The sequence below is a fragment of the Gymnoscopelus braueri genome, assembly GCF_963280865.1.
Source record: "Gymnoscopelus braueri genome assembly, chromosome: 15".
NCBI classification, from domain to species: Eukaryota; Metazoa; Chordata; class Actinopteri; order Myctophiformes; family Myctophidae; genus Gymnoscopelus; species Gymnoscopelus braueri.
In genome coordinates this window covers 44716565-44742836 of record NC_137620.1, presented here as the reverse complement: position 1 = coordinate 44742836, position 26272 = coordinate 44716565, and the positions used below count along the sequence as shown (strand labels likewise).

Here is a 26272-nt window from a genome sequence, read left to right as displayed (position 1 = left end):
TGGGGCTCTGGCTCATGGACTAAATGCCTAATTTGCATATTTAAATATACAATTTCAGAAAACTTGTAATACGATAAATCATTGTCTTCATGTAAGTAATCAACTCAGGAAGTTTCATTATGATAACTCTTTCTTAAATTTTGTAATTTTTTCACCTGTCATGTACGTATGGGGAAAATAACAAAATGTGTGATAACCATGAAAAAGCTGCTCCTGTGGAGAGGTTATCATATATTTATTTACTCGTATTGACCCTATGAACAATTTAATATAGGTTTGGTTTTGCCCACTCTTTCGATAATGAAATCTTGTCTGGCTCATGGACTAAGAGTGAATAAATAGGTATTGAGCCGTGCTTTAAAGCTATCCACAAATAACAGGTTAATGTGTAGACCTGGCATCCTATAGTTTGTATAGTTTCAATGTGCTACTATCTATGTTTTGATATTATAATGTTTAGACTGATGATAGGTTCTTGGTTTACCTATGATCCTAAATTACTGTCTCTATGAATTTGCTGAATTGTGTTTACCTTGCTTACTGTGTCGCTCTGGATTAAGAGCGTCTAATAATAACCTCCATTGTAAATTGTGAATTGTAATAATAATAATAATATAATTATTTTTCTACTACTACTCATTTTACCATTCCACTGCTGCGGAATCATTATAAGAGAAGTTCTCCTCCTCACATGTCCTTCACCACTGAATTATTCACAAGCCACTTCACCTCACATTAAGCGTACTACTTTGTGGAGAGATAGATTCTGTGGTTCGCCTGCGTGGCTTAAGTTACAGCTCCATGCAGTAAATCCACAAGAGAAGCAGCATAGCAGGCTGAATATATAAGGGCATTTTAACCTAATCGAACCATCATTTTAGATATATATATATATATATATATATATATATATATATATATATATATATATATATATATATATATATATATATATATATATATATATATATATATAACTCGGATTATTTATTATAAAGGATTACCTTTATTATAAAGTCGGATTACCTTTATTATAAAGTCTATTCTGTGGTGAATATTTCAAATGTATGTTATATATATATATATATATATATATATATATATATATATATATATATATATATATATATATATATATATATATATATATATATATATATATATATATATATATATATATATAACATACATTTTTCAGAAAACTCTAAGAATTTAGAACAGTGGTTCTAAACCACTTTAACCATTATTTTATACTTTGGCTATTAAAAAATAGTAGATATACAAGCTCAGGTGCCGCGCTATGAGCTTGTAGATCTGCTATGTTTGAATGTTTTATTTTTTTTTTACAAATCTTTGAAAAAAAAAAAAAATATATATATATATATATATATATATATATATATATATATATATATATATATATATATATATATATATATATATATATATATATATATATATATATATATTATTTAGACTGAGTGCAATAGGGTTGACTGAGGACAGAGCTATACTGGGCCATTAAGTAGCATTGCATGATTTTGGTTTTGCGTATTTGTATTTTGTTTGGATTTGCTTATTTACTTTATTTGTTTTTGGTTTTGCATTATTTGCATTATTTAGTTTAGAGGCCCAAGTAGGCCCCGAAGCCCTTACCCTTATTGCCCCTTTGCCTCTTGGGTTTAGTCCCTTTGCAGAACTCCCAGTAATACTAACCGCTTTCTTCCTTTCTGTATTCTAACCTGACTATTTTTTATACCAACTGTTTGAATAAACTTGACACATTTGATACATCAGCCTCTGGTTCTGTTCATTCTGAACCCGTATCTTTCTGGGGAACCTTACCCTGTTCAGTCCTATATATATCCAGTATATGGTTAATGTGTTTAAAGGATCCCTCACTCCTATATGTGTGGGTGGCGTAGTCATTGCTTTACATAGCCCTGCTACAGTACAATGGCTTATTTTGTCTTATTTTACTTTGAATTAATTCTCTTTGTTGGCTAGAACTGCAGTAAACTTTGTTCAATTAAAATAAGTCTTTATCTCAGTCGTTATAGTCATATAACTTGTCAGACGGTCCCTAGAGAGAGTCAGTGGTCACATGGTTCTCAACCTGTTTTGTCTCAGGCAGTGTTGCCAGATCTGCTTATTATAATTTCTTCCCAAGATTTTATTTGAAAATAGCCGATCTACAAGCTCAACAACTCGTCGCATCGCGACGCGTTGTGAGCTTGTAGATCGGCTATTTTCAAATAGCTGATGATATATATGTTGAACGTGCTCATGTGGCCCATAGTCACTTCTTTTGGGCTTGTTTTACTAGACCTCGTTGCTTGTTTCTCTCACAGAATCTGGCAACACTGGTCTCAGGTCATCCCAGTAAACTTGTGGTTCTCAAAGTGGCGTCCGGGGACCCCTAGGGGTCCTTGAGGGAGTTTCAGGGGGTCCCCAGCTAGTAGATAAATAGTTGGTAACCAATAAATTATCCCTTGCATAAAACATACATTAACCACTTTAGCCCTATTTTATACATAGGCTATTTGAAAATAGCAGATCTATACTTTTGTACTTTTACTCAAGTATATTTTTAATTCCGGACATTTACTTGTATCAGAGCTCTTCTACATTGCAGTATTGATACTTTTACTTAAGTAAAACATGTGAGTACTTTTTCCACCACTGCGTGCGTGCGTGTGTGTGTGTGTCTCCTGTTGTGAGCAGATTTAACCCTTTAAGACCAGGAACACATACTGTGTCATTTTACATGTTTAGCTATAACCATTATTTTATACTTTTGGCTATTTCAAAAAATAGCAAATCTACAAGCTCATAGAGCGGCACCGAGTGCCGCGCTATGAGCTTGTAGATCTGCTATTTTTTTTTAAATCATGAAAACTTGTGCCTATCTTTGACTATATATATTTTTAGTGAACATATTGTTTTAATCTTTGCTTCTGGGGATCTTCTAAATACTAACAGTTTTTTGATGATGTTGATGTTGATGTTGATGTTGGTATAATCAGTGGTTCTCAAACCTTTTCATGTCAAGGACCCCCAAAGTGATATGTACTTGGCTGCGGACCCCCATCTAAAAAATGTTTTGTGCGGGGATTTTTCAAAAATAGCAGATCTACAAGCTCATTGCGCGGCACTCGGTGCCACGCTATGAGCTTGTAGATCTGCTATTTTTGAATAGACAAAGTATAAAATATGGTTAAAGTGGTTAAAATCATTGTGATGTTATATTAACTAATTTTTCTGGGGACCCCCTGGTACCCCCCAAGGACCCCTGGGGGTCCTCCGACCACACTTTGAGAACCAATGGTTCTCAAACCATCTCAATAACATTATGTTAATACAGTATGTTGATAAGTGAACAACATACATCTATAAAAATAATAAATAAACATTAATATCACTGAATCCATTTTGTTTTTTTGAATTTTCTGAGGATCAGGACCCGTCATACAAACAGAGGACGTCTCTGTTTCCTGAGCAGTTGTCTCATGGTAACATCTCACTGAAGCTGACCAGGGTGAAGCTCTCAGATAACGGAATGTACGTGTGTTATGTTCCAGACCTGGACCAACGCTCCATTAATAATTAATCATTATAATTATTATTATTTATCTTAATTATCTTAGTTATCATGTATTTTATGTTGTAAAAAACAATTATGTTGTAAAAAAATTAATGCATTCAGCATTAAGTTTTATAAATGACACACACACACACACGCACGCACGCACGCACGCACGCACGCACGCACGCACGCACGCACACACACACACACACACACACACACACACACACACACACACACACACACACACACACACACACACACACACACACACACACGACTCCATTTACTCTGGATTGACTTGTGTATGGTACAGGTACATAAATATGATCCAACACTGACCTCTAGTGGTAGAAAGTAAACAATACAGAAACATGACTTTAGTTTAGTGGTAGACGTGGTGGAAAAGTACTATTTTTGTTTTTACTTCAGTAAAAGTATCAATCCTATAATGTAGAAATGTGTCAAATGTATTTAAAAATATTTTGAAAATAGCAGATCTACAAGCTTGTAGATCTGCTATTTTCAAATAAACAAAGTTTAAATAAGGCTGAAGTGGTAAATGTATGTTTTGTAATGATAATCAAAATCTGTAAAAGTAACTAAAGTGTTCAAATGATTTTACTGTAGTAGTAAAAGTATAGACAATTGGAAATGCTCCAGTACTCAAGTAAAAGTACCGAACAATTGTACTTATAAGTACAGTACTTGAGTAAATGTACTTAGTTACTTTCCACCACTGGTGGTAGAACGTTAGCCTGGTAAACCCTCCCTCCGGAAATCTCATTTCCATTTGATTTCAGGAGTGAAATCAAATGGAAATGAGATTTCCGGAGGGAGGGTTTACCAGGCTAGTAGAACGTTAGTGAATGTGATGAATGGGTGTGTTGTTCACACAGAACACTTCAAACACTTCTCCTTCCGGTCGCGGACCGGATACGGAAACGGTCGTGTCCAACGTGATGTATTGTATGTGTGGATGTAGTTTAAGAGGAGGCGGGATCTAAAGCGGATGTTGTGATTTAAAATGGAAGAGAGAGAGAGAGAGAGAGAGAGAGAGAGAGAGAGAGAGAGAGAGAGAGAGAGAGAGAGAGAGAGAGAGAAAAAGAGGGAGAGAGAGAGAGAGAGAGAGAGAGAGAGAGAGAGAGAAAAAGAGGGAGAGGGAGGGGGAGGGAGACTCTGTTACAAGTCTGGGTTTAAAAATGTACTTGAGTAAAAGTAATTGGTATAAAAATGTACTTAAAGTACCAGAACTATAAAGTACTCATTATGCAGAATGTCCCATTTCACAAGTTTTCAGATGTATTAAAAAATCATTTGAAAATAGCCGATCTACAAGCTCACAATGCGTCGCGGAGCTTGTAGATCTGCTATTTTCAAATGGCCGAAATGTATATACAAGGCTGAAGTGGTTAATGTATGTTTTATAATAATAATCCAAATCTACAAAGTAACTAGTAACTAAAGTTTTCAAATAATTGTTGTGGAGTAAAAGTATAATATTTGCCTCTAAGATGTAGTGCAGTAGAAGTAAAAGTAGGCTACAGACAATTGGGAATACTCCTTTACTTGAGTAAATGTACTTAGTTACTTTACACCACTATAAAAGGTGTGCCCTGGCAGACAAAAGGTTGTGAAACACAGCTCTACATGGCATTCAGTAAACATGTTTAAACACGTTGGATCAGATTAATGTGTTCTTCAGTCAGAAGTGAAGCAGCAGAAATCATACGTCTCACTCGCTCTCTTGTTTTTCCTTCTAAGTCACAGTTTGTGTAAAATCAACCATGAGGATTTATTTACTCATTTTCCTGGTAACTTGGAGCAGCTGGTTCACCACATCTGTAACATCTGTAACATCTGTAACAGGTAAGACGATAAAGTTAAAAAGTTTTCAAATAATTGTATTGGAGTAAAAGTACAATATTTACTTCTGAGACGTAGTGGAGTAGAAGTAAAAGTACTGAAAACAGTAAAGTAAAAATACCTCAACAGTTTACTTAATGACATTACTTGAGTAAATGTACTTACACCACTGGATATAGGTATGCCCTGGCAGACAGAAGGTTGTGAAACACATTTCTACATGTATTCAGTAAATAAGTTTAAGACGTTAAAGTTAAACATGACAGATTTACTAAATATAAAAGTTATTTACACTGTTACATACAGGGGAGTGGGGACTGATAACGTTTATTATAAGAGGTGAATATGAGGTTATAAATAGTGTGTGTGTGTGTGTGTGTGTGTGTGTGTGTGTGTGTGTGTGTGTGTGTGTGTGTGTGTGTGTGTGTGTGTGTGTGTGTGTGTGTGTGTGTGTGTGTGTGTGTGTCCTGTAGCGAGCAGATTTAATAGTGTATAGTGGTACACCACCCTGTATTTAAACACAATAACACAACATATTTCACACACACACACACACACACACACACACACACACACACACACACACACACACACACACACACACACACACACACACACACACACACACACACACACACACACACACACATCTGAATATAAATAAACATTACACATTAATATCTCTACATTAAATCCATGTTGTTTTGTTTTAAGGACATCAGGTGATTGGTTCATCTCAGCCTGTGATGGCCATGGTGGGAGATGATGTCATCCTTCCTTGTCACATTGAACCTCCTGTCAACATGGAGAAGAGGACGGTGAGGTGGTGGAGACCTGACCTGGGGGGGTGGTCATCATACGTGCACCTTCTCCAAGATGGACGTGTGGATTCTGAGCGTCAGCTCTCGTCATACACACAGAGGACGTCTCTGTTTCCTGAGCAGTCGTCTCATGGTAACATCTCACTGAAGCTGACCAGGGTGAAGTCCTCAGATCAGGGAACATACAGGTGTTCTGTTCCAGACCTGAACCACTACCACCGCTACAGTGAGATCCAGCTCCTTGTTGGTAAGATTTACTGTTCAAAACATGGATGAAAAACAACAATAAAATAGAATGACTAAATAGGTTTCATTAAGCTGCTATGTTATTACTTTTAACTTTGTTGTGGTAGTGTGAGGGTTCCTGATAATATATTACTAATAATAAACCAGTTCTTCCTGATAGCTGTTATTAATTCAACAAGGACCTTTTACCCCTACCCACTATTTTATACCTAGGCTATTTGAAAATAGCAGATCTACAAGCTCACAACGCGTCGCGGTTTTAGTATTTTTACTTTTGGTACTTTAAGTACATTTTGATACCAATACTTTTGTACTTTTACTCAAGTATACTTTTAATTCCGGACATTTACTTGTAACAGAAGACTTCTACATTGCAGTATTGATACTTTTACTTAAGTAAAACATTTGAGTACTTTTTCCACCACTCTGTGTGTGTGTGTGTGTGCGTGTGCGTGTGCGTGTGCGTGTGCGTGTGCGTGTGCGTGTGCGTGCGTGCGTGCGTGTGTGTGTGTGTGTGTGTGTGTGTGTGTGTGTGTGTGTGTGTGTGTGTGTGTGTGTGTGTGTGTGCGCGCGCTGTAGAGAGCAGATTTAACCCTTTAAGACCAGGAACGCATACTGTGTCATTTTACATGTTTAGCTATAACCATTATTTTATACTTTTGGCTATTCAAAAATAGCAGATCTACAAGCTCATAGCGCGGCACTGAGTGCTGTGCTATGAGCTTGTAGATCTGCTATTTTTGAATAGCCAAAGAAATCTAAAGTGACACAGATATGTTCCTGGATGGAATGGGTTAATAGTGTATAGTGGTACACCACCCTGTATTTATACACAATAACACAACATATTTAACACACACACACACACACACACACACACACACACACACACACACACACACACACACACACATTCACACACACACACACACACACACACACACACACACACACACACACACACACACACACACACACACACACACACACACACACACACACACACACACACACTGTATCTGAATATAAATTAAACATTACACATTAATATCTCTACACTAAATCCATGTTGTTTTGTTTTAAGGACATCAGGTGATTGGTTCATCTCAGCCTGTGATGGCCATGGTGGGAGATGATGTCATCCTTCCTTGTCACATTGAACCTCCTGTCAACATGGAGAAGAGGACGGTGAGGTGGAGGAGAACTGACCTGAGGGGGTTACCATACGTGCACCTTCTCCAAGATGGACGTGTGGATTCTGAGCGTCTGAACCCGTCATACACACAGAGGACGTCTCTGTTTCCTGAGCAGTTGTCTCATGGTAACATCTCACTGAAGCTGACCAGGGTGAAGCTCTCAGATAACGGAACATACAGGTGTGATGTTCCACACCTGGACCAACGCTACAGTGAGATCCAGCTCCTTGTTGGTAAGATTTACTGTTCAAAACATGGATGAAAAACAACAATAAAATAGAATGACTAAATAGTTTTCATTAAGCTGATATGTTATTACTTTTAACTTTGTTGTGGTAGTGTGAGGGTTCCTGATAATATATTAATAATAATAAACCAGTTCTTCCTGATAGCTGTTATTAATTCAACAAGGACCTTTTACCCCTACCCACTATTGTACACCTAGGCTATTTGAAAATAGCAGATCAACAAGCTCACAACGTGTCGCACCGCGACGCGTTGTGAGCTTGTAGATCTGCTATTTTCAAACATTTTAGTACTTTTACTTTTGGTACATTTTGATACCAATACTTTTGTACTTTTACTCAAGTATATTTTTAATTCCGGACATTTACTTGTAACAGAGTACTTCTACATTGCAGTATTGATACTTTTACTTAAGTAAAACATTTGAGTACTTTTTCCACCACTGTGTGTGTGTGTGTGTGTGTGTGTGTGTGTGTGTGTGTGTGTGTGTGTGTGTGTGTGTGTGTGTGTGTGTGTGTGTGTGTGTGTGTGTGTGTGTGTGTGTGTGTGTGTGTTTGTGTGCGCGCGCGCTGTAGAGAGCAGATTTAACCCTTTCAGACCAGGAACGCATACTGTGTCATTTTACATGTTTAGCTATAACCATTACTTTATACTTTTGGCTATTCAATAATAGCAGATCTACAAGCTCATAGCGCGGCACTGAGTGCTGTGCTATGAGCTTGTAGATCTGCTATTTTTTAATAGCCAAAGAAATCTAAAGTGACACATATGTGTTCCTGGATATAATGGGTTAATAGTGTATAGTGGTACACCACCCTGTATTTATACACAATAACACAACATATTTAACACACACACACACACACACACACACACACACACACACACACACACACACACACACACACACACACACACACACACACACACACACACACACACACACACACACATCTATCTGAATATAAATCAAACATTACACATTAATATCTCTACACTAAATCCATGTTGTTTTGTTTTAAGGAAATCAGCTGATTGGTTCATCTCAGCCTGTGATGGCCATGGTGGGAGATGATGTCATCCTTCCTTGTTACATTGAACCTCCTGTCAACATGGAGAAGAGGAAGGTGAGGTGGACCACAGGGGGGTCATATGTGCACCGTCTCCAAGATGGACGTGTGAATTCTGAGGATCAGGACCCGTCATACACACAGAGGACGTCTCTGTTTCCTGAGCAGTTGTCTCATGGTAACATCTCACTGAAGCTGACCAGGGTGAAGCTCTCAGATCAGGGAACATACAGGTGTTCTGTTCAACACCGCTACAGTGAGATCCAGCTCCTTGTTGGTAAGATTTACTGTTCAAAACATGGATGAAAAACAACAATAAAATAGAATGACTAAATAGGTTTCATTAAGCTGTTATGTTATTACTTTTAACTTTGTTGTGGTAGTGTGAGGGTTCCTGATAATATATTAATAATAATAAACCAGTTCTTCCTGATAGCTGTTATTAATTCAACATTATATTGTACTTTTACTCCACTACAATTATTTGAAAACTTTAGTTACTAGTTACTTTGCATATATTACGTTATAAAACATACATTAACCACTTTAGCCCTATTTTATACCTAGGCTATTTGAAAATAGCAGATCTACAAGCTCACAACGTGTCGCACCGCGACGCATTGTGAGCTTGTAGATCTGCTATTTTCAAACAGTTTTGTACTTTTATTTCTACTTTAAGTACATTTTGATACCAATACTTTTGTACTTTTACTCAAGTATATTTTTTATTCCGGATATTTACTTGTAACAGAGCACTTCTACATTGCAGTATTGATACTTTTACTTAAGTAGAAACATTTGAGTACTTTTGTGTGTGTGTGTGTGTGTGTGTGTGTGTGTGTGTGTGTGTGTGTGTGTGTGTGTGTGTGTGTGTGTGTGTGTGTGTGTGTGTGTGTGTGTGTGTGTCCTGTAGAGAACAGATTTAACCCTTTAAGACCAGGAACGCATCCTGTGTCATTTTACATTTTTAACTATAACCATTATTTTATACTTTTGGCTATTCAAAAATAGCAGATCTACAAGCTCATAGCACGGCACCGAGTGCCGCGCTATGAGCTTGTAGATCTGCTATTTTTTTTTTAAATCATGAAAACTTGTGCAAATCTTTGAATATATATATTTTAACTCTTTGACTGCGGACGACGCGATAACGCGTCAAGTGCTACTTTGTCCAGTTGGCCGTCGACGCGCTCGACGCGCTGGACGCGCGTTCATTGTTTAATCTCTGATTGCGCTATGCTGCTTAATATTCAATGTTATTCTCGAGTTCCACTTACTTCACGGACATCTGCATCCGGTTTCATGACCTGGATTCCGTTTCCGGTTTTTGATTCTTTTCCCCAGTCATTTTCGTCCAAAATAGGTAAATAAACGGTCTTTCACACGGTATGACGGACAAACGGACAGTTTCTCTTCTATAATCTATGGTCTGGGTGACGATCAGTCATCGCCGTCGTATATCACAACGTAATTTTCGCCGATCAAAACAATGGGGGGGACGTCACATCCGTTTTCATGTTTTTCCTTGTCTAATCTATGAAGAAGGGTGAGAGAGACCCAACGACATGATCAAAGCTGTCATGTGCTGCGCTCTAGTGGCGGATTTGTGCTGGGTCTTTACATTATGTGTCCTTAAATTATTTTCATGAGAAAAATTCAAAATATAAAAATAAAAAAACACGAAAATTGCTGGCACTGGGGGAGTACTTTATGAAAATACTCTGGCAGTCAAAGAGTTAAAGTGAACATTTTTAACTCAAATCTTTGCTTCTGGGGGATTCTACAAATATCTTCTAAATACTAACAGTTTTTTGATGCTGTTGATGTTGATGTTGGTATAATCAGTGGTTCTCAAACCTTTTCATGTCAAGGACCCCCAAAGTGATATGTACTTGGCTGTGGACCCCCGTCTAAAAATGTTTTGTGCTGGGATTTTTCAAAAATAGCAGATCTACAAGCTCATAGCGCAGCACTTGGTGCCGCGCTATGAGCTTGTAGATCTGCTATTTTTTAAAAGACAAAGTATAAAATATGGTTAAAGTGGTTAAAAACATTGTGATGTTATATTAACTATTTTTTTCTGGGGACCCCCTTGTACCTCCCAATAATGACAAAATGCTGAAAGTAATATAAAGAAGAGTTAGGGTCTTGTTACACTACTGTAACTTATATTTTAGCAGCAGTTTATAAAATGTGCAGGTATTGTTACAATATCTATACATATATAATATAATATAATATAATATAATATAATATAATATAATATAATATAATATAATATAATATAATATATAGAGAACTGGTCCAGAACCACAGATCAAAACTTGCTGCCCATATATGGGCATATACTGATGAGATCAGGGAGCACAATGTATGGGCATAAAAGGGAGACAGACAGACAGACAGACAGACAGACAGACAGACAGACAGACAGACAGACAGACAGACAGACAGAGATCTCCGTATATGGTCATAAAAGGGTAATAAAATTGATTGATTGATTGATTGAATATTTTATTAGGCACAAATGTAAAACAGCACAGTTACATTTAAAATACTTTGTCTAAAAAGTCTGTCCAAAAAAGTCCTTGCGGTCTTGTTTCCATTGATGAATCATGACGTTACCAATTATGTGGGTTTGTAATGGAAAACTAATTTAATGATCAATGTAACTAGTTACTGTTGGCAGCGACTAATACGTATTAAGACTTTTGATAAATGTAATGAGTAATACTGTCTGTCTGTCTATCTGACTGACTGACTGACTGACTGACTGACTGACTGACTGATAATAAAATAGTTTAATCGATAATCTCACTATGTGTTTTTGCAGGGTCTGTGTCTCAGCCAGTGATCTCTTTGACTGGAATAAAAGGTGATCTCTTATGTGAGAGATGTGATTCTGGGTGCTGGTTTCCTGAACCTGAGATGTCTTGGCTGGACAGTGATGGAAACAACATCAATGCTGAACCCTCAGTGACAGAGAAACCTTCAGATCACTGTTATGTTGTCCAGAGGACTGTGACAGTGGCTCTAACAGAGCATGTGACCTGTAGAGTTCACCTACCACACTTCAACCACACTGTTGAGACACACAGCGTTAAACCAGGTAATGAACATCACTCTCTATCATCTCTCTTTAACACCTTGAGGAACCTCAGTAAACACTCTCTCATTCTGTCTGTCAGACTGTATCAGGGTCTCATATGCTCCTGAAAGATCATCTGTGCATCCTATAAATGTAATTTAGAGTATTATTTGTGTGAATGCAAATAATTGTTGTGGTGTGACTAAAACAGGTTATGGAGTGCAAAAAAAAGCAAAACAAATGATGTGGTTTGTGAGATCACACACTGTTTATTCTGTTCTTCTCTTCTCATAATGTTTCTAGAGACACTGTTTATTCTATTGTTTTCCACAGAAGCTCAGCCTTTAATCTACCATTACCTTGTGTTGTGGATTAGGGGTGGGACGATATGGGTACCTCACGATACGATATATATCACGATATTAGGCCCACGATAACAATATATATCACGATATTCGACGATGTTCGATATATTGCGATATCACGATATTCGATATATATTGCAAGAAATTTCACCAACGATATATCACGATATCTGAAAATATCGATATATTGCGATATCACGATATATTGCATGAAAATTCACCAACGATATATCACGATGGTCCTTGAAAAATAGCACCAAACAGTTCAAAATCATCATTACACAAATACAGCGTAGGAAAAACAACGTATCACAAACTTTAAAAATAATAATAATAATAATAATAATAATATCGATATTTTTCGGCAGTATATCGATTATTTATCGCGGGAGAAAGTATCCCTATCCCTATTCCTATTGTGGATATAACATGATGGTTGACTAAAATAAATGTAATTTTGTATAGGGTTCTTGTCTGGAGATGTTTGATGTCTCATGTCTCAGTGAAGACATGGATAGAAGAGGGACAGACACTACATTTTAACTTAAACTACTGTTTTTTTTTTGCATCTTGAGTATAAATATCCTCTTTCTTACTTTGTTCTAACATTTCCTACAATTTTATTTCATTCTCAAAAGATTTTCACCAAAGGAAAACATGTTGTAGCAGTTGAACCCCCCCCCCCCAACAGCTAACATTCCTTCAAAATAATGTCAGACATTTTCGAAATATATAAATATGATCTATACATAAAAATAAAATAAAAAAAGCAATAGTGAAATTAGCCGATCTACAAGATCAGCTGTTTTCACTATAGGCTTAAGTGGTAAATAGGTAACAATTTACTAAACGGATAAAATTCATACACATAATTGACACGTAAATAACGTTTAAATAATTAAGTTTGGTTCCCGGGAAGACACCAAATTTCTCCTTTCGGTATCTACCTAAAAAGCTTGGGAACCGACCACTAACTTAGAAATAGCATGTCTCGCCAAAAATACATAGTAAAACACAGGAGCCGAGATGCAGGTTATTTCCCAAATAAATTAACCAGGAAGTGAATGGAGCAGTAAATCTTCGGATCACGTTATCTCCTGGTTCTGTGAGAAAGACAAAAATACAGAAAATAAACTCTTCTTTCTCGTTCATGGATTCTTAGCAGAATCGGACAGGCAAAGAGGTAGTTGTGGTGTGATTGTGTTAGTGGTAGAAAGACTACAGAGTCGACGTGTGATGATGTCAGTGGTGTGCGACCGAGCGGGAACCGACACAGTAGCAGAGTGACAGACAGCGTCACATGTGAGAAACACCTTATCTATACTACAATCCGCAAACTGGCTGAAAGCGGGACCAAAATCAGGGCAAAACGGGAAAAAATCTGGGAAAAAAACACAAAAGCACTGCGCATGCGTATGCACCGCTGTTGCCAGATCGTGCGCAAGCAACAAGCAACCAGCTTCATGAAAAAACACAAAGCTGCGCACTGCGCATGCGTTGACGCACTTTCTCTAACCAATTTACACCCACTTCACATTTACAACACCTGGACATGGCAACGTCGCTCATCGTTCTGTGATTGACAGCAAAAGTTGGCCAATCAGGTGGCGAGTTCGAGTGAGCCCGAATGGCTCCGAGTGCAGCCTGAAAAAAGACGAACGGCAGCCATTGTTGGTTGTGCGAGTCAGGGTGCGAGTGCCTTCACTTCTTATTTTCGCTTATTAAACGCTCTCAAACTTCTTCTTTGAGGCACGGAATTCACTTATAACATATCGTTTGGATAGAATGTAGTTGTTTCACTTCATATGTGTGGTCAATTAATCATGACAGAGCCTATTTAAAAATAAAAATTCAGAGAACCGGCAGGGGCGAACAGTCACACGCATGTATCCGAATAAGTCAACCTATTTTGGCCATGGCCATCTCAAAAGTCCCGAATAGAAATAGAATTTCTAGTTAAGTACAATTGGACTCACATGCACGTTGTTTATTAACACGACAATAGTCCAGGGGCCAACACTGATATTTGCTGTCTTTGATGTCTCTCGTTTATATTTTGGTGTGATCCAACTTCACTCTAAACAAACCTTACCCCATATGAAACCGTGATGTGTTGGAATTAGGGATGTCTGATATTATGACCAATATTAGCATAAAATGTAATATCGAAAAATATCTGTATCGCTTATTTTTTAATTTTTTTTTAAGGCCAACATCTAATCTAAGATTAGAGGGACTCATTCAAATGACCACCAGTGAATCCCAGGACTCACCTAACAACATCACTGTATTATATTAGATTTGTTAGATATTATATTGATATTATAGATAGATATTTTATTTTATTAGATAGCCTATGTGATGTTGTTACCTGACAATTAGTTGACTTTTGGTGAAAAAGCATATATCGGTACCGGTTGATATCGGTATCGGAAATTAGGAGTTGGACAATATCAGAATATGGGATATCGGCAAAAAAAGTCAATGTTGGACATCCCTATTGGGAATCATTGATATGACTACAATACGTTTTGGAAACTAATGTTCTTATAAACAGTTGTTTCTAATGTACTTATCAGTTAGATATTTAAAAAAGTGTAAAACACATACAAAATTGTGGAGATGCAATTGTGACCTACTGGCAATTTGCACAAGAAATGTGTTGCTGATTGGCCCAACGGTTTGTGAGATTAGCTCAGACAAACTGCTACAAACTGTAGTTTTAAGTTATTGCTAAATAAGCATACTAATAATCTAGGAAAATCTGACTTCGCTTAAAATGGCTATATCTCAATTAGTAGACCTCAGTGCCGTCAACTGGTCCTCAGTGAGCATGAGGTCCAGACTTGGACCCTAACGTCCCTATTATGGGGTGTAATAGCCAATGCATTGTGATCTTGTAGATCAGCTATTTCCACTGAATGTTCACCCCATAATAGGGCCTTTACGGTTTATGTGCAATGGCAGGGGAACAATGTGTTGTGTTGTTGTGCGTTGTGAGCTTGTAGATCACCTATTTTAATATATGTAGTGTACACCGAAAACAGGAGGGGGCCTAGTATAGAGTCCTGGGGACACCGGGCGGTCAACTAAGTATGTTACCACTTAAACCCTTTATACTTAGTAGACAGAGTTCCCTAGGAGTATATGGTACAGCATACATCTATTCAAATCAACATTCAATCCATATTGTTTTGTTTTAAGGACTTCGGGTGATCGGGTCTCCTCAGCCAGTGATGGCCAAAGTGGGAGATGATGTCATCCTTCCTTGTCACATTGAACCTCCTGTCAACGTGGAGAGTGGAAGGATGGAGTGGACCAGACCAGACCTGGACCCTGAGTATGTGCATCTCCTCCAAGATGGACGTGACACGGCTGAAGAACTGAACCCGTCGTACAAACAGAGGACGTTCCTGTTTGATGATGAGTTGTCTCATGGTAACATCTCACTGAAGCTGTCCAGGGTGAAGCTCTCAGATGAGGGGACATACAGGTGTTCTGTTCCAATCCTGGGAAACAGTTTGATTCAGCTTCGTGTTGGTAAGATTTATTATTCAAAACATGGATGGAAAAACATATTTAACTAGAAGATGTGCTCCTCGGAGCACAGGTCTCTGCCAGGAGATGCATTTCATCTTGTGCACAGCACGTCCTGCTGGTGACAGACGGACACACACACACACACACACACACACACACACACACACGGACGAACGGACAGGGGGTAAAACATACTTTCCCCATGCCTTCGGCCTGGCGGAGACAATTAACCTTTATAGCATGACTTTTATCTCTCAGGTCAGGTTACTTAGGGAGGTGTTGACCACGGTAAGTAGTGTAGGCTGCAGAAAAAAAGAAAAAAAAAAACGGTGGTGCAACATGCAAGGTCAAAGGAAAAAGGAAAAGTATACAATGAGTAATGAAACTACTTTTTAAAACGTGTATTTTTTTGTAACGAGCCAAACAGACTGATGTGACTGATTGACTCACTGACTAATCAAATCTTTGTATTGATAATATCTTGTTTTTGCAGGGTCTGTGTCTCAGCCAGTGATCTCTTTAATTGGTATACAAGCTGATAGCTTATCTTGGAGATGTGATTCTGGGTGCTGGTTTCCTGAACCTAAGATGTCTTTGCGGGACAGTGATGGAAACAACATCACTGCTGAACCTTCAGTGACAAAGAAACCTTCAGATCACTGTTATGTTGTCCAGAGGACTGTGACAGTGGCTCTAACAGAGCATGTGACCTGTAGAGTTCACCTACCACACTTCAACCACACTGTTGAGACACACAGTCTCAAACCAGGTAATGAGCATTTCCATTACTCTTGAACACTTCCCTTGTTCAATGTTTCTCTAATGATGAACCCTAGATGAACCAGGAGATCATTGTCCTCCTCAAGATGAAAAAGAGGGCCTTCAGGGCTGGGATGAGGATTGGGTAAGGCCTGTGAATGAGGAGGTGAAACTAGCCATGGCCAAAGGTAGAGACATCCACAGAGCAGAACTTCCTAGAGTGCCTTCAACACAACAACACCAGAGGGGGGGGGTGTGTTTAGGCTCTGTCATGATTAATTGACCACATATATGAAGTTAAACAACTAAATTCTATCCAAACGATATCTTATAAGTAAATTCCGTGCCTCAAAAAAGAAGTTTGAGAGCGTTTTATAACCGAAAGTAAGAAGTGAAGGCACTCGCACAAACAACAATGGCTGCCGTTCGTCTTTTGTCGGCTGCACTCAGGCTGCACTCGGCTTCATTCGGGCTCACTCGAACTCGCCACCTGATTGGCCAACTGTCGCTGTCAATCACAGAACGATGAGCGACGACGCTGATAGGCTTCGTCCATTTGGTGTACGGGCTAGAAACGCCCAGACAAGCCTTCAGGCCAGACTCACTTCTGGAATCAAATGGAAATGAGATTTCCGGAGGGAGGGTTTACCAGGCTATAAAACATTCTCTCTCGCCATGCCTTTCGGCCTGGCGGAGACAACAAGTACTGGGGACTTGTTTCCAATTTGGTCCTATGTATTCAATTGATCAACATAGCATAACTACTACATGTGTCATCAAGCTATAATTATATGTATGTGTGTGTATATGTGTATATGTGTGTATATATATATATATATACACATACACACACACACGTTATAACTATTGCAACATCCAGTTTGTTGTCATCTGTATACTTTATTCATATTAGTTTGAGGGTCTTTTTTGTGATGTCACTATTCTGTACCTATAGTGCGTAGCAAAGGGGCGTCAAAGGGGGCGTCAACATGTGTCACTTGGTAGCGGCGGCCATTTTAGGGTTCACAGTCTTAAGCACGTCTTTATGTTTTATCTCTGATCCCAAACATGGCTACAGCACCAAGGGGGGCGTGGCGCCCCCCCTTGGTGACTACGTTGCCACACACTATTTGTCTTAGTCCTGTATCTGTAACTTTTACTGCTTTGCTCTCTCTGGCGCCGTAAGCTGGTCGTAAATAGCGTGTAAATAAACTGTGTAAAATCGTGTATAGATTATCTAAGCACAATCTGACGTGTGATTCACGATATGGAGTGTACAGCCTTTAAATGTGTGGATCACAGGTGTAGTCTATCTCATTTTGTGCATAACAATTACAGCAGAAATGTAACGTTATTATTAATTTGGCTGGTGGGGGGGGGGGGGGGGGGCTAATGGACCGTTGTAGAACCACTGGTCTAAATGACATTATATCTTAATAACAGTATGTTAATACAGTATGTTGATAAGTGAACAACATAGGCCTACATCTATGAAAATAATAAATAGATATTACATATTAATATCACTACACTAAATCATTTTTGTTTGTTTTTTTAAGAACCACAGGTGATTGGTTCATCTCAGCATGTAATGGCCAAAGTGGGAGATGATGTCATCCTTCCTTGTCACACTGAACCACATCTCAACATGGAGAATGAGACGGTGGTTTGGACCAGACCTGACCTTGAGCCATCATCCGTGTACCGTCTCCAAGATGGACGTGTGAATTCTGAAGAAGTGAACCCGTCCTACAAACAGAGGACGTCCCTGTTTGACGATCGGTTGTCTCATGGTAACATCTCACTGAAGCTGTCCAGGGTGCAGCTCTCAGATGAGGGAACGTACCAGTGTTCTGTTCGAGGCCTGGACCCCATCAGTTTCAAAGGCAGCATAAAGATCTATCTCCGTGTTGGTAAGATTTACTGTTCAAAACATGGTTGGAATTATTTTCATTAGTCCTCTATGGCATGACTTTATTGTATCTTTATTGTGTCTGTCTGTCTGTCTGTCTGTCTGTCTGTCTGTCTGCCTGCCTGCCTGCCTGCCTGCCTGCCTTTCTATCTATCTATCTATCACCATGAGGAATCTCTGTAAGCACCTCTTACTGTAAGGTGCCGTTTACACGAGGACGTCTCTACAGAAAATGGCAAAATGAAGTATCAGATGTGCCGTCCGTTTACACGGGAACGGTGTTATCAGGGGTTGAAAACGCAACAAAGTGAAACTTCCTTCCAGAGTGGAATTCCTTGAATATGCTGCGCCTCGCGTCACCGTTTAAATGTGCAAAAACAGTGTTAACCAGTGTTGCCAGATTCTGCGAGAGAAATAAGCAACCAAGTTTATGAAAACTCAAAAGAAGCGACTTGGCTACGGCTATTTTAAAATAGCAGATCTACAAGCTCACAACGCGTTGCGATGCAACGCAGTGTGAGCTTGTAGATCTGCTTTTTTCAAAAAAGAAAGAAGAAAAAATTATCTTGAGAAAATAAAAAGAGGTCTAAACGTAGCCTCTGACTGTATGAGGGCCACTACAGGACATTCAGGACAGTACAGTAAACCCTGACCCCAGATTAATGCATAAAGCCCTAGTTTTGGCCTACCATGCATCTTTATGGATACGTTCACCATGTTAAGATATTTGGAAACTGGACTGTTATATTTTAACCACTTAAACTGTGCTTCTAAAGTTTAGCTGGTCCTAACTTTGTGATGTTAGAAGCACATTGTTGGAGCCAAATGGGTGAAAATGTCAAATGTGTTCCTTAGGTGTGAACATGGGGTGGCGCAGTAAGGGCAAAAGGTTGTTGACCGTTGTCGCCATCATTGTGGCGCGAAAACATGTTTGGTTGAATGTTTGATTCATCTTTTTTGGAACCCAAAGATTTGTTTGAAATCTGTTTTTGCACTGGAGCTAATAATAGACTATCTTTCTTCATGAAGAACTGACTGCATTGTATGTTTGAACGTTGACACAGAACACATCATGTTGTGAGTGCAGAGATACAGTAGAACAGTCTCATCCATATGAATTCATTTTATGGACTTTAAACAAGGTATTGTAACAATGTAACTCTTATTCCCTGGGAAGGGAGGAGGAGTTAGACTGGAGTCCAGAACTGCACTGAGCTGTTGCTTGAAGGCTTGTAGCTCGTCACTCGGTCGCTGCAACGCAGAATTACTGTGATCAATATAACAACATGCAAATCACGCAATAAGTTTCGACCTGTAATTCCACCAAGGCTCGTGGAAATTGTAACAAGTTACTTTGGGGGAAATGTACAGTAGATTATCATATAGCAGTAATATTATTATTCAAAACATTGTGTTAATTGGTTATTACTTGTTACTGGAAAAAGTAATAATATTACAGTAACTTGTTACTTTTATGTACAGTGACTGTAGCATGTAAGACCCATGGTGGTTAATGGAGACCAGGCAGGAATCAAACCTGTGATCTTTGGATCACAAGACAGTGGATGGAACCATTTTAACACAGCTGTTGATTTGATTAATTTCATTGTATAATGTTGACAACAGTTGTGTTATGACTCACTGTGTTTCAGAGAGTGTGAGTCTCACCACAGGAGTGATTGCAGGGATTGTGCTCACAGTGATCATCATTGTGGCGACAGCAATACTGGGATTTTTCTACTGGAAAAAGCAGAAGCAAACTAGTAAGTATTGAACTGATTTGTTTTTTTAAAATCTACATGTTTTGTGTTATCCTTTTAGCATAACATTTGACTGTACTGTAATGTTAACAATCTCTTTAATAAAATAGTCAATCAATCAATCCCATTCCAGAGCCATCAAGATCCATTGAGATGAACATGAGACCAATATCAGGAGAGGAAGAACCACTGAATGATGACAGCGTTCCTAGTCCATCACCAAAACCACGAGAATGGCGCCCAGTCAGTAAAAGATGGAGGCCACAGTTAGAGAAGCTTATAAACGCTGATGACTGTAGCGTTAGCAAAGTCGGGAGTCTTGTGTTTGGTAAAGACAAGGAATTCTGCATCGCAAAGGGAAGTGGTGGAGATGAAGTCTTCTTGGGGTTAAGAGATGATGGCACTGAAGTTGCAGTGAAGAGAACGACTAAATTCAACGATGCTGAGGAAGTGCTGAAGAAAGAACAAGACTTGTTACGTCTTCCAGACCTTGATGATCCTTCGATTGTACGATATGTGGACTTTATAGAGGATGAGAACTTTGTTTACCTTGTTCTACAGTTATGTGAATACAACCTGGCAGAATATATCACTAAACACAACCTTTGTGAATTGAGGAGAAAACAACTAGCAAAACAGGTTCTCAAGAGTTTAAGTATTCTTCATTGTCATAATCCTACAATTCTCCACCGGGATATCAAACCCCAGAATGTCTTGATTGGTAAGCGATGGGGGAAAAAAAGAAATAATTTTATCTGGAATTTATTTTGCTCAATCCCAAACCCTTAAGTTATATCGATCTTCCCACTTTGCCTTGCAGATATTCGAGGCAAGGCAAAATTTGCTGATTTTGGAATAAGCCGACTATTACCTGAAGGACAAACAACGCTAGTCACAAGCGCATCAGGAACGAGATGCTGGAGGGCAAAGGAGACTTTGGATGCAGACAGTGATATCCCATATAAAAGAAGCACTGATATCCAGGTTGTTCTTTTTTATTCTGCGTGAGAACAATTTAATTAATGACAACAGCATACAAATGTTCTTACTCATTCTCATGCTCATTCTTAAGGTGGCTGGGATGTTGATATATTACATCCTTTCTGGAGGCGAGCATCCATTTGGCAAAGGCCCTAGATGTGATGTCAACATTCTGGATGGAAACTACAATCTGCGCCATGTTCAGGATGTGGTTGCCAAGGATCTTATTGAGAGGATGATCAATGAAGACCCAAACAAAAGACCTACAACTCTGGAATGCTTGGTTCATCCCTTCTTTTGGTCAAACGAGAGGTAAGATAGAACAAACATTTTACATTGCACATATTATTCAGCTCATCAGTTTGATGCAATAGTAAGGTACATGTTTTAGCCTAATGCTTTCAAAATGATTACTATTATTTTCACAGGAAAGTAGACTACTTGAGAAGGATTGGAAATCTAAAGGAGGTTGAGAACTGTCAAAATGCTGACAAGGACCTCATCAGGAAGTTAGACCAGCATGCTGAGCAGGGACAGTTCAACACGTGGAAAGACAATGTGAGTAAACATTTTCTAATAGAGTGAGAACCATTGCATTTTGAGCTTTTGATCATTTCTGTTTTATTTCTTCTGCCTTTCATTTCTCTTTAAAGGAGTAGTTCACCCAAAAAAATACTTATTTTCTATCAATTGCACACCCCATGAAGCCTTGAATCCATGGATTTGCTTTTGTTTTTGTCACATTCCTAAGCTAATAATTTGATTCCCGTCTCCTACCGGCTAATGTATCCGGTAGGAGACACAAAGTAGATTATTTGTGTCTCCTACCGGAAATACACCCGGTCATCAAATGATTGACTTAGGAATGCCACAAAAACAAAAATAAATCCATGAATTCAAGGCTTCATGGGGTCTGCAATTGATAGAAAATAAGTATTTTTTGGGGTGAACTCCTCCTTTAAGACCCTATTTAATGCCTTTAAGTAACGTTTTACATACAATTTTCAAAGTAGGCATTTGCTGTAGCAGTCACTCTTTATCCAGAGTGACTTTAAATAAACAAGGTAAACACATACATAGAATGCAGATAGACAGTGTAGTGTCTCAGTAAACTAGGATCACAGGTAATCAATGAACCTAGCATCTGTCTAAACAATATGCTATCAAAATGGCAATCTGTACATTGAAACTGTAGCATACCAGGTAAACAATAAACTAAGCATCTGCTTAAATCTAAATAACATTTTAACCTTACATATGAAATGTTGTACACTTGTTTTGCCGAATCTAAAATCTAATTTCATGCTCACATTCATACTTATGTTCCGAAGTGAATTAAATCCTTAAGTTGTATGTTCTTCCAGTTCCCACAGGAGTTGGTCCAGATGATGGATGATGAGAAGAAGTCCTACCCTGAGAACTCATTTGGACTGCTGCGCTTCATACACGATCTCCATCAGCACTAGTAAGTAGAATTACATTTAATAACACCTCAAAGAGCAGTCACACTATATACATAAGTCATGTGCGTGCGCGTGTGCGTGTGCGTGTGCGTGTGCGTGTGACACTGACTTAATATTAACCCTTGTTTTATTTCTAAAGACTACAAAATATTGCACTTAACTCATTCAGTCCCACTGTGACAGACTTATTTCTGGCTGTGTTTGTCCAGTGCCAGAGATTTTTAGATTTTTCTTAGATTTTCAAGTAGTCACAGAATATTTATTTCCTGTATGATCGATCCCCTGATGGTTGCTAATCACAGAGGGTATCTATGTGCTTCCGTAAAAAAAAAGAAAAAGCATGTCTCGGCAAAAAATACATAGTAAAAAAAAAAAGTACACAGGAGCCGAGATACAGGATTTTTAAGTAATAAGTTGACCAAGAAGTGAACGGAGCAGCGAATCTTCGGATCACATTATCTTGGGTTCTGGACGCTCTCCCCCCCCCCCCATTTGGCACAGAATGAGTTAATAGAAGTGTATCAGTTACATGGCCTGGGGGGGGCTACAAATGGAGCCGAATGGGCTGTTGTGGACTGGTCTGGTTCCTCGTTGTAGAGCACAGGGTCCACCGTAGGGCACTCCCTACCCTCCTTCAAAACCGCCATAAAATAGCACCTGTCTGTTCCTAGAAAAGTCTTCTAAGCTTGACACCAGAATTGCCCGCCCCCCAATGTCTTCTGTACACTTGTATTGTTCCTAGTGTTGATGATTTCTTGTATGTTATTGTATGTCTTTCCATGAGTTGTGTTCCTTGTGTCACTGCTCACCTTCAGTGATCACTGCTTTGTGTTCACAGTGCTGAAGATGTAGCAGGTATTGACCTGATGGAGATGTTTCCTGATCTGTTTGGAGGAGTTTACAAGTTTGCCAAAGAAGAAGACTGGAACTCAAGGCCCTCCCTGAAGGACATGTTTACAACACCAGATGCTGTAAAGTCCCCAAATCCTGAGAGAAAGACCAGTCTCAGTCTACCAGTCCAGGAATCAGGACTCAACGACTCACAGTGACGTGTCCAATAGACTCATATCTGTGACTCATGATCCATGAGTCCAATAGACTCATAACTGTGATTATTGATCCATGAGTCCAATAGACTCATAACTGTGATTATTGATCCATGAGTCCAATAGACTCATAACTGTGACACATGATTGATGAGTCCAATAGACTCATAACTGTGACACATGATTGATGAGTCCAATAGACTCATAACTGTACATAACTGTAATCCCACTGCAGTCTATCTGATGTCTGTGAGTGAGAGCAGTGGTGCACAGTAACTAAGTTTATTACACGGCTTGGTGTAATACTTGATTCTGATTGGTCAATCACCAAATTCACCGTTCTGTTATTTTTTAATATTGTCCGCTGAACTCAATAACAGACCACTGTCTAATCAAAGACTCAGAGCACCTGTTCATATCAATCTGTCTAATCAAAGACTCAGAGCACCTGTTCATATCAATCTGTCTAATCAAAGACTCAGTACACCTGTTCATATCAATCTGTCTAATCAAAGACTCAGAGCACCTGCTCATATCAATCTGTGCTGCCTGATTTTGTGTCCACTTTTACTTATATCTCTGGGGTGATTTTAAAGTCTACTCTGGCTTTTGTGTTTCACCCTACACAGTTTAAGTTGCTTGATTCAGTAATTAGATATTTGATATTCATTTCAGTCACGTCCCCTTCCTACATAAACCCATTTTTATACTTCAAACTCCATTTTAACCATGTTAGATTCATTGAAAACACACATCATTGGTTCTGGTGACTCATATTGTCCTTCTAATACGTGAGGGCCGTGTTTATTGTTTTTAATTTTCACATTTTTTCCAGGGTTTTGTTCAGGGTGATAAAGACCTAATCACACTGTCAGGGTTAATTTCTCAATAATGACCTGCTCCCCATTGATTATCCCTTGCTTAATTAATGCTTGTTAATAGGATAGTTTGTTTCAAGTGCTACCATGTGGGGTTTACATTGATACTGTGTGATACTTTTACATTTATATAATGGGATATTTTTACTGTGGGATACTTTTACATTTATATAATGGGATATTTTTTACATTCATACTGTGGGATACTTTTACATTTATATAATGGGATATTTTATATTGATATTATGGGATTTTGTTTTTACATTGATATAATGGGATATTTTTACATTGAGATGATGGGATCTAAATGTATTGTCATTATACAGAGAATAAAGTAAAGCTCAGCTTTAAAGTTCAGTGAAACAGGTCCCTGGTGACTATTCTCATGGCTGACCCCTGAACTGTGTTTGTGGCACGTTTAGTGTGGATTGAAGCAACAGTGTGTCTGTGGCCCCGGGGGCCCTGATGTGGCCCCTGATGTGGCCCCTGATGTGGCCCCCGGGGGCCCTGATGTGACTATATATTGCCATGGCAGACCCCTGAACAGTGTGTGTCAACTAAAGGTGCAGATAATAGCTGATGTAATCTCTCAAGAACAGATTCTGCTCTGCGTTTGAATCTGTCGGGGCCCACTTGACCTACAAGTGGGCGTGCCTTCAGATCAGGAAGCAGGCCGCGCTTTACCCAATCAAATGTAGTGGGCGGGATTTACTGTCTGTGCTCTGCTTCCCACTAGAAACAAACAGAAACTCATTTAACAATAGCGTCCTCGGAGCAGACAACCACGGAAAGATATTCACATTTTAACTTGCTCTTTCATCATAGAAACAAGTGGGCTCATAACCAAAACGATCCATGTTCTCTGGGAGAAGTGGTGTTAGTGTTCCGTGTAGAAATATTGTTAGTGGGAATGAAAACATAGTCGCACCACCGGGTGAAAGGCTGAAGGCAGACCAAAACCCTGGTTTCCTTGCGCACGCGTCCATATACCCTCTAACAGAGCCAAGTGAGAGAGTAAAAAACAGCAGAGGGCGCTGTTTTTCCTTTTCATTTGGCGATGGGTTCCCAGATTGTAGCTGATGTAATCTAGTTGTTTTTGGGAAGTACAGTGTACTTTGTGTGATTAGTTCCCTCACAAAAGGAAATTTGTGATAGGATTCACTGTTCTGCTCTGCGTTTACTTTACTTGTATTACTATAGTATTGTAGAGGCTGTATTTAAACTATGCTGAACAATGTGAGTCTTGTGATTCATAGACTATGAAAACACATTATGTAGGCTACTTTACAATTCAATGCTGGTTCCACCACCAGCCACCAGGGGGAGCCAATGACTAACTTGTTAGTACAGTATGTATGTTGTTGCTGTCTGGCAGAAACCTCTGATCTCCATACTTAACTTTATTTAGTTTGTTCTCCTCCTCTAAATCAGTGTCCTCCTCTGTCACAG

General features: G+C 38.8%; 1 protein-coding gene across 1 annotated transcript; it reads left to right on the top strand.

Moving 5' to 3' along the window:
• Positions 1-7692: 7692 nt before the first annotated feature.
• LOC308101587 (uncharacterized protein) lies at positions 7693-25018 on the top strand (the record flags this gene model as incomplete). Its single annotated transcript, XM_080451008.1, has 12 exons — positions 7693-7707; positions 7858-7948; positions 15689-16024; positions 16518-16793; positions 18343-18696; positions 20348-20458; positions 20589-21176; positions 21276-21439; positions 21528-21748; positions 21865-21994; positions 22801-22901; positions 23738-25018. The coding sequence occupies 12 exons, from the start codon at positions 7693-7695 to the stop codon at positions 23946-23948; spliced, it is 2598 nt and encodes an 865-aa protein (XP_080307134.1). The 3' UTR covers positions 23949-25018.
• Positions 25019-26272: the final 1254 nt, after the last annotated feature.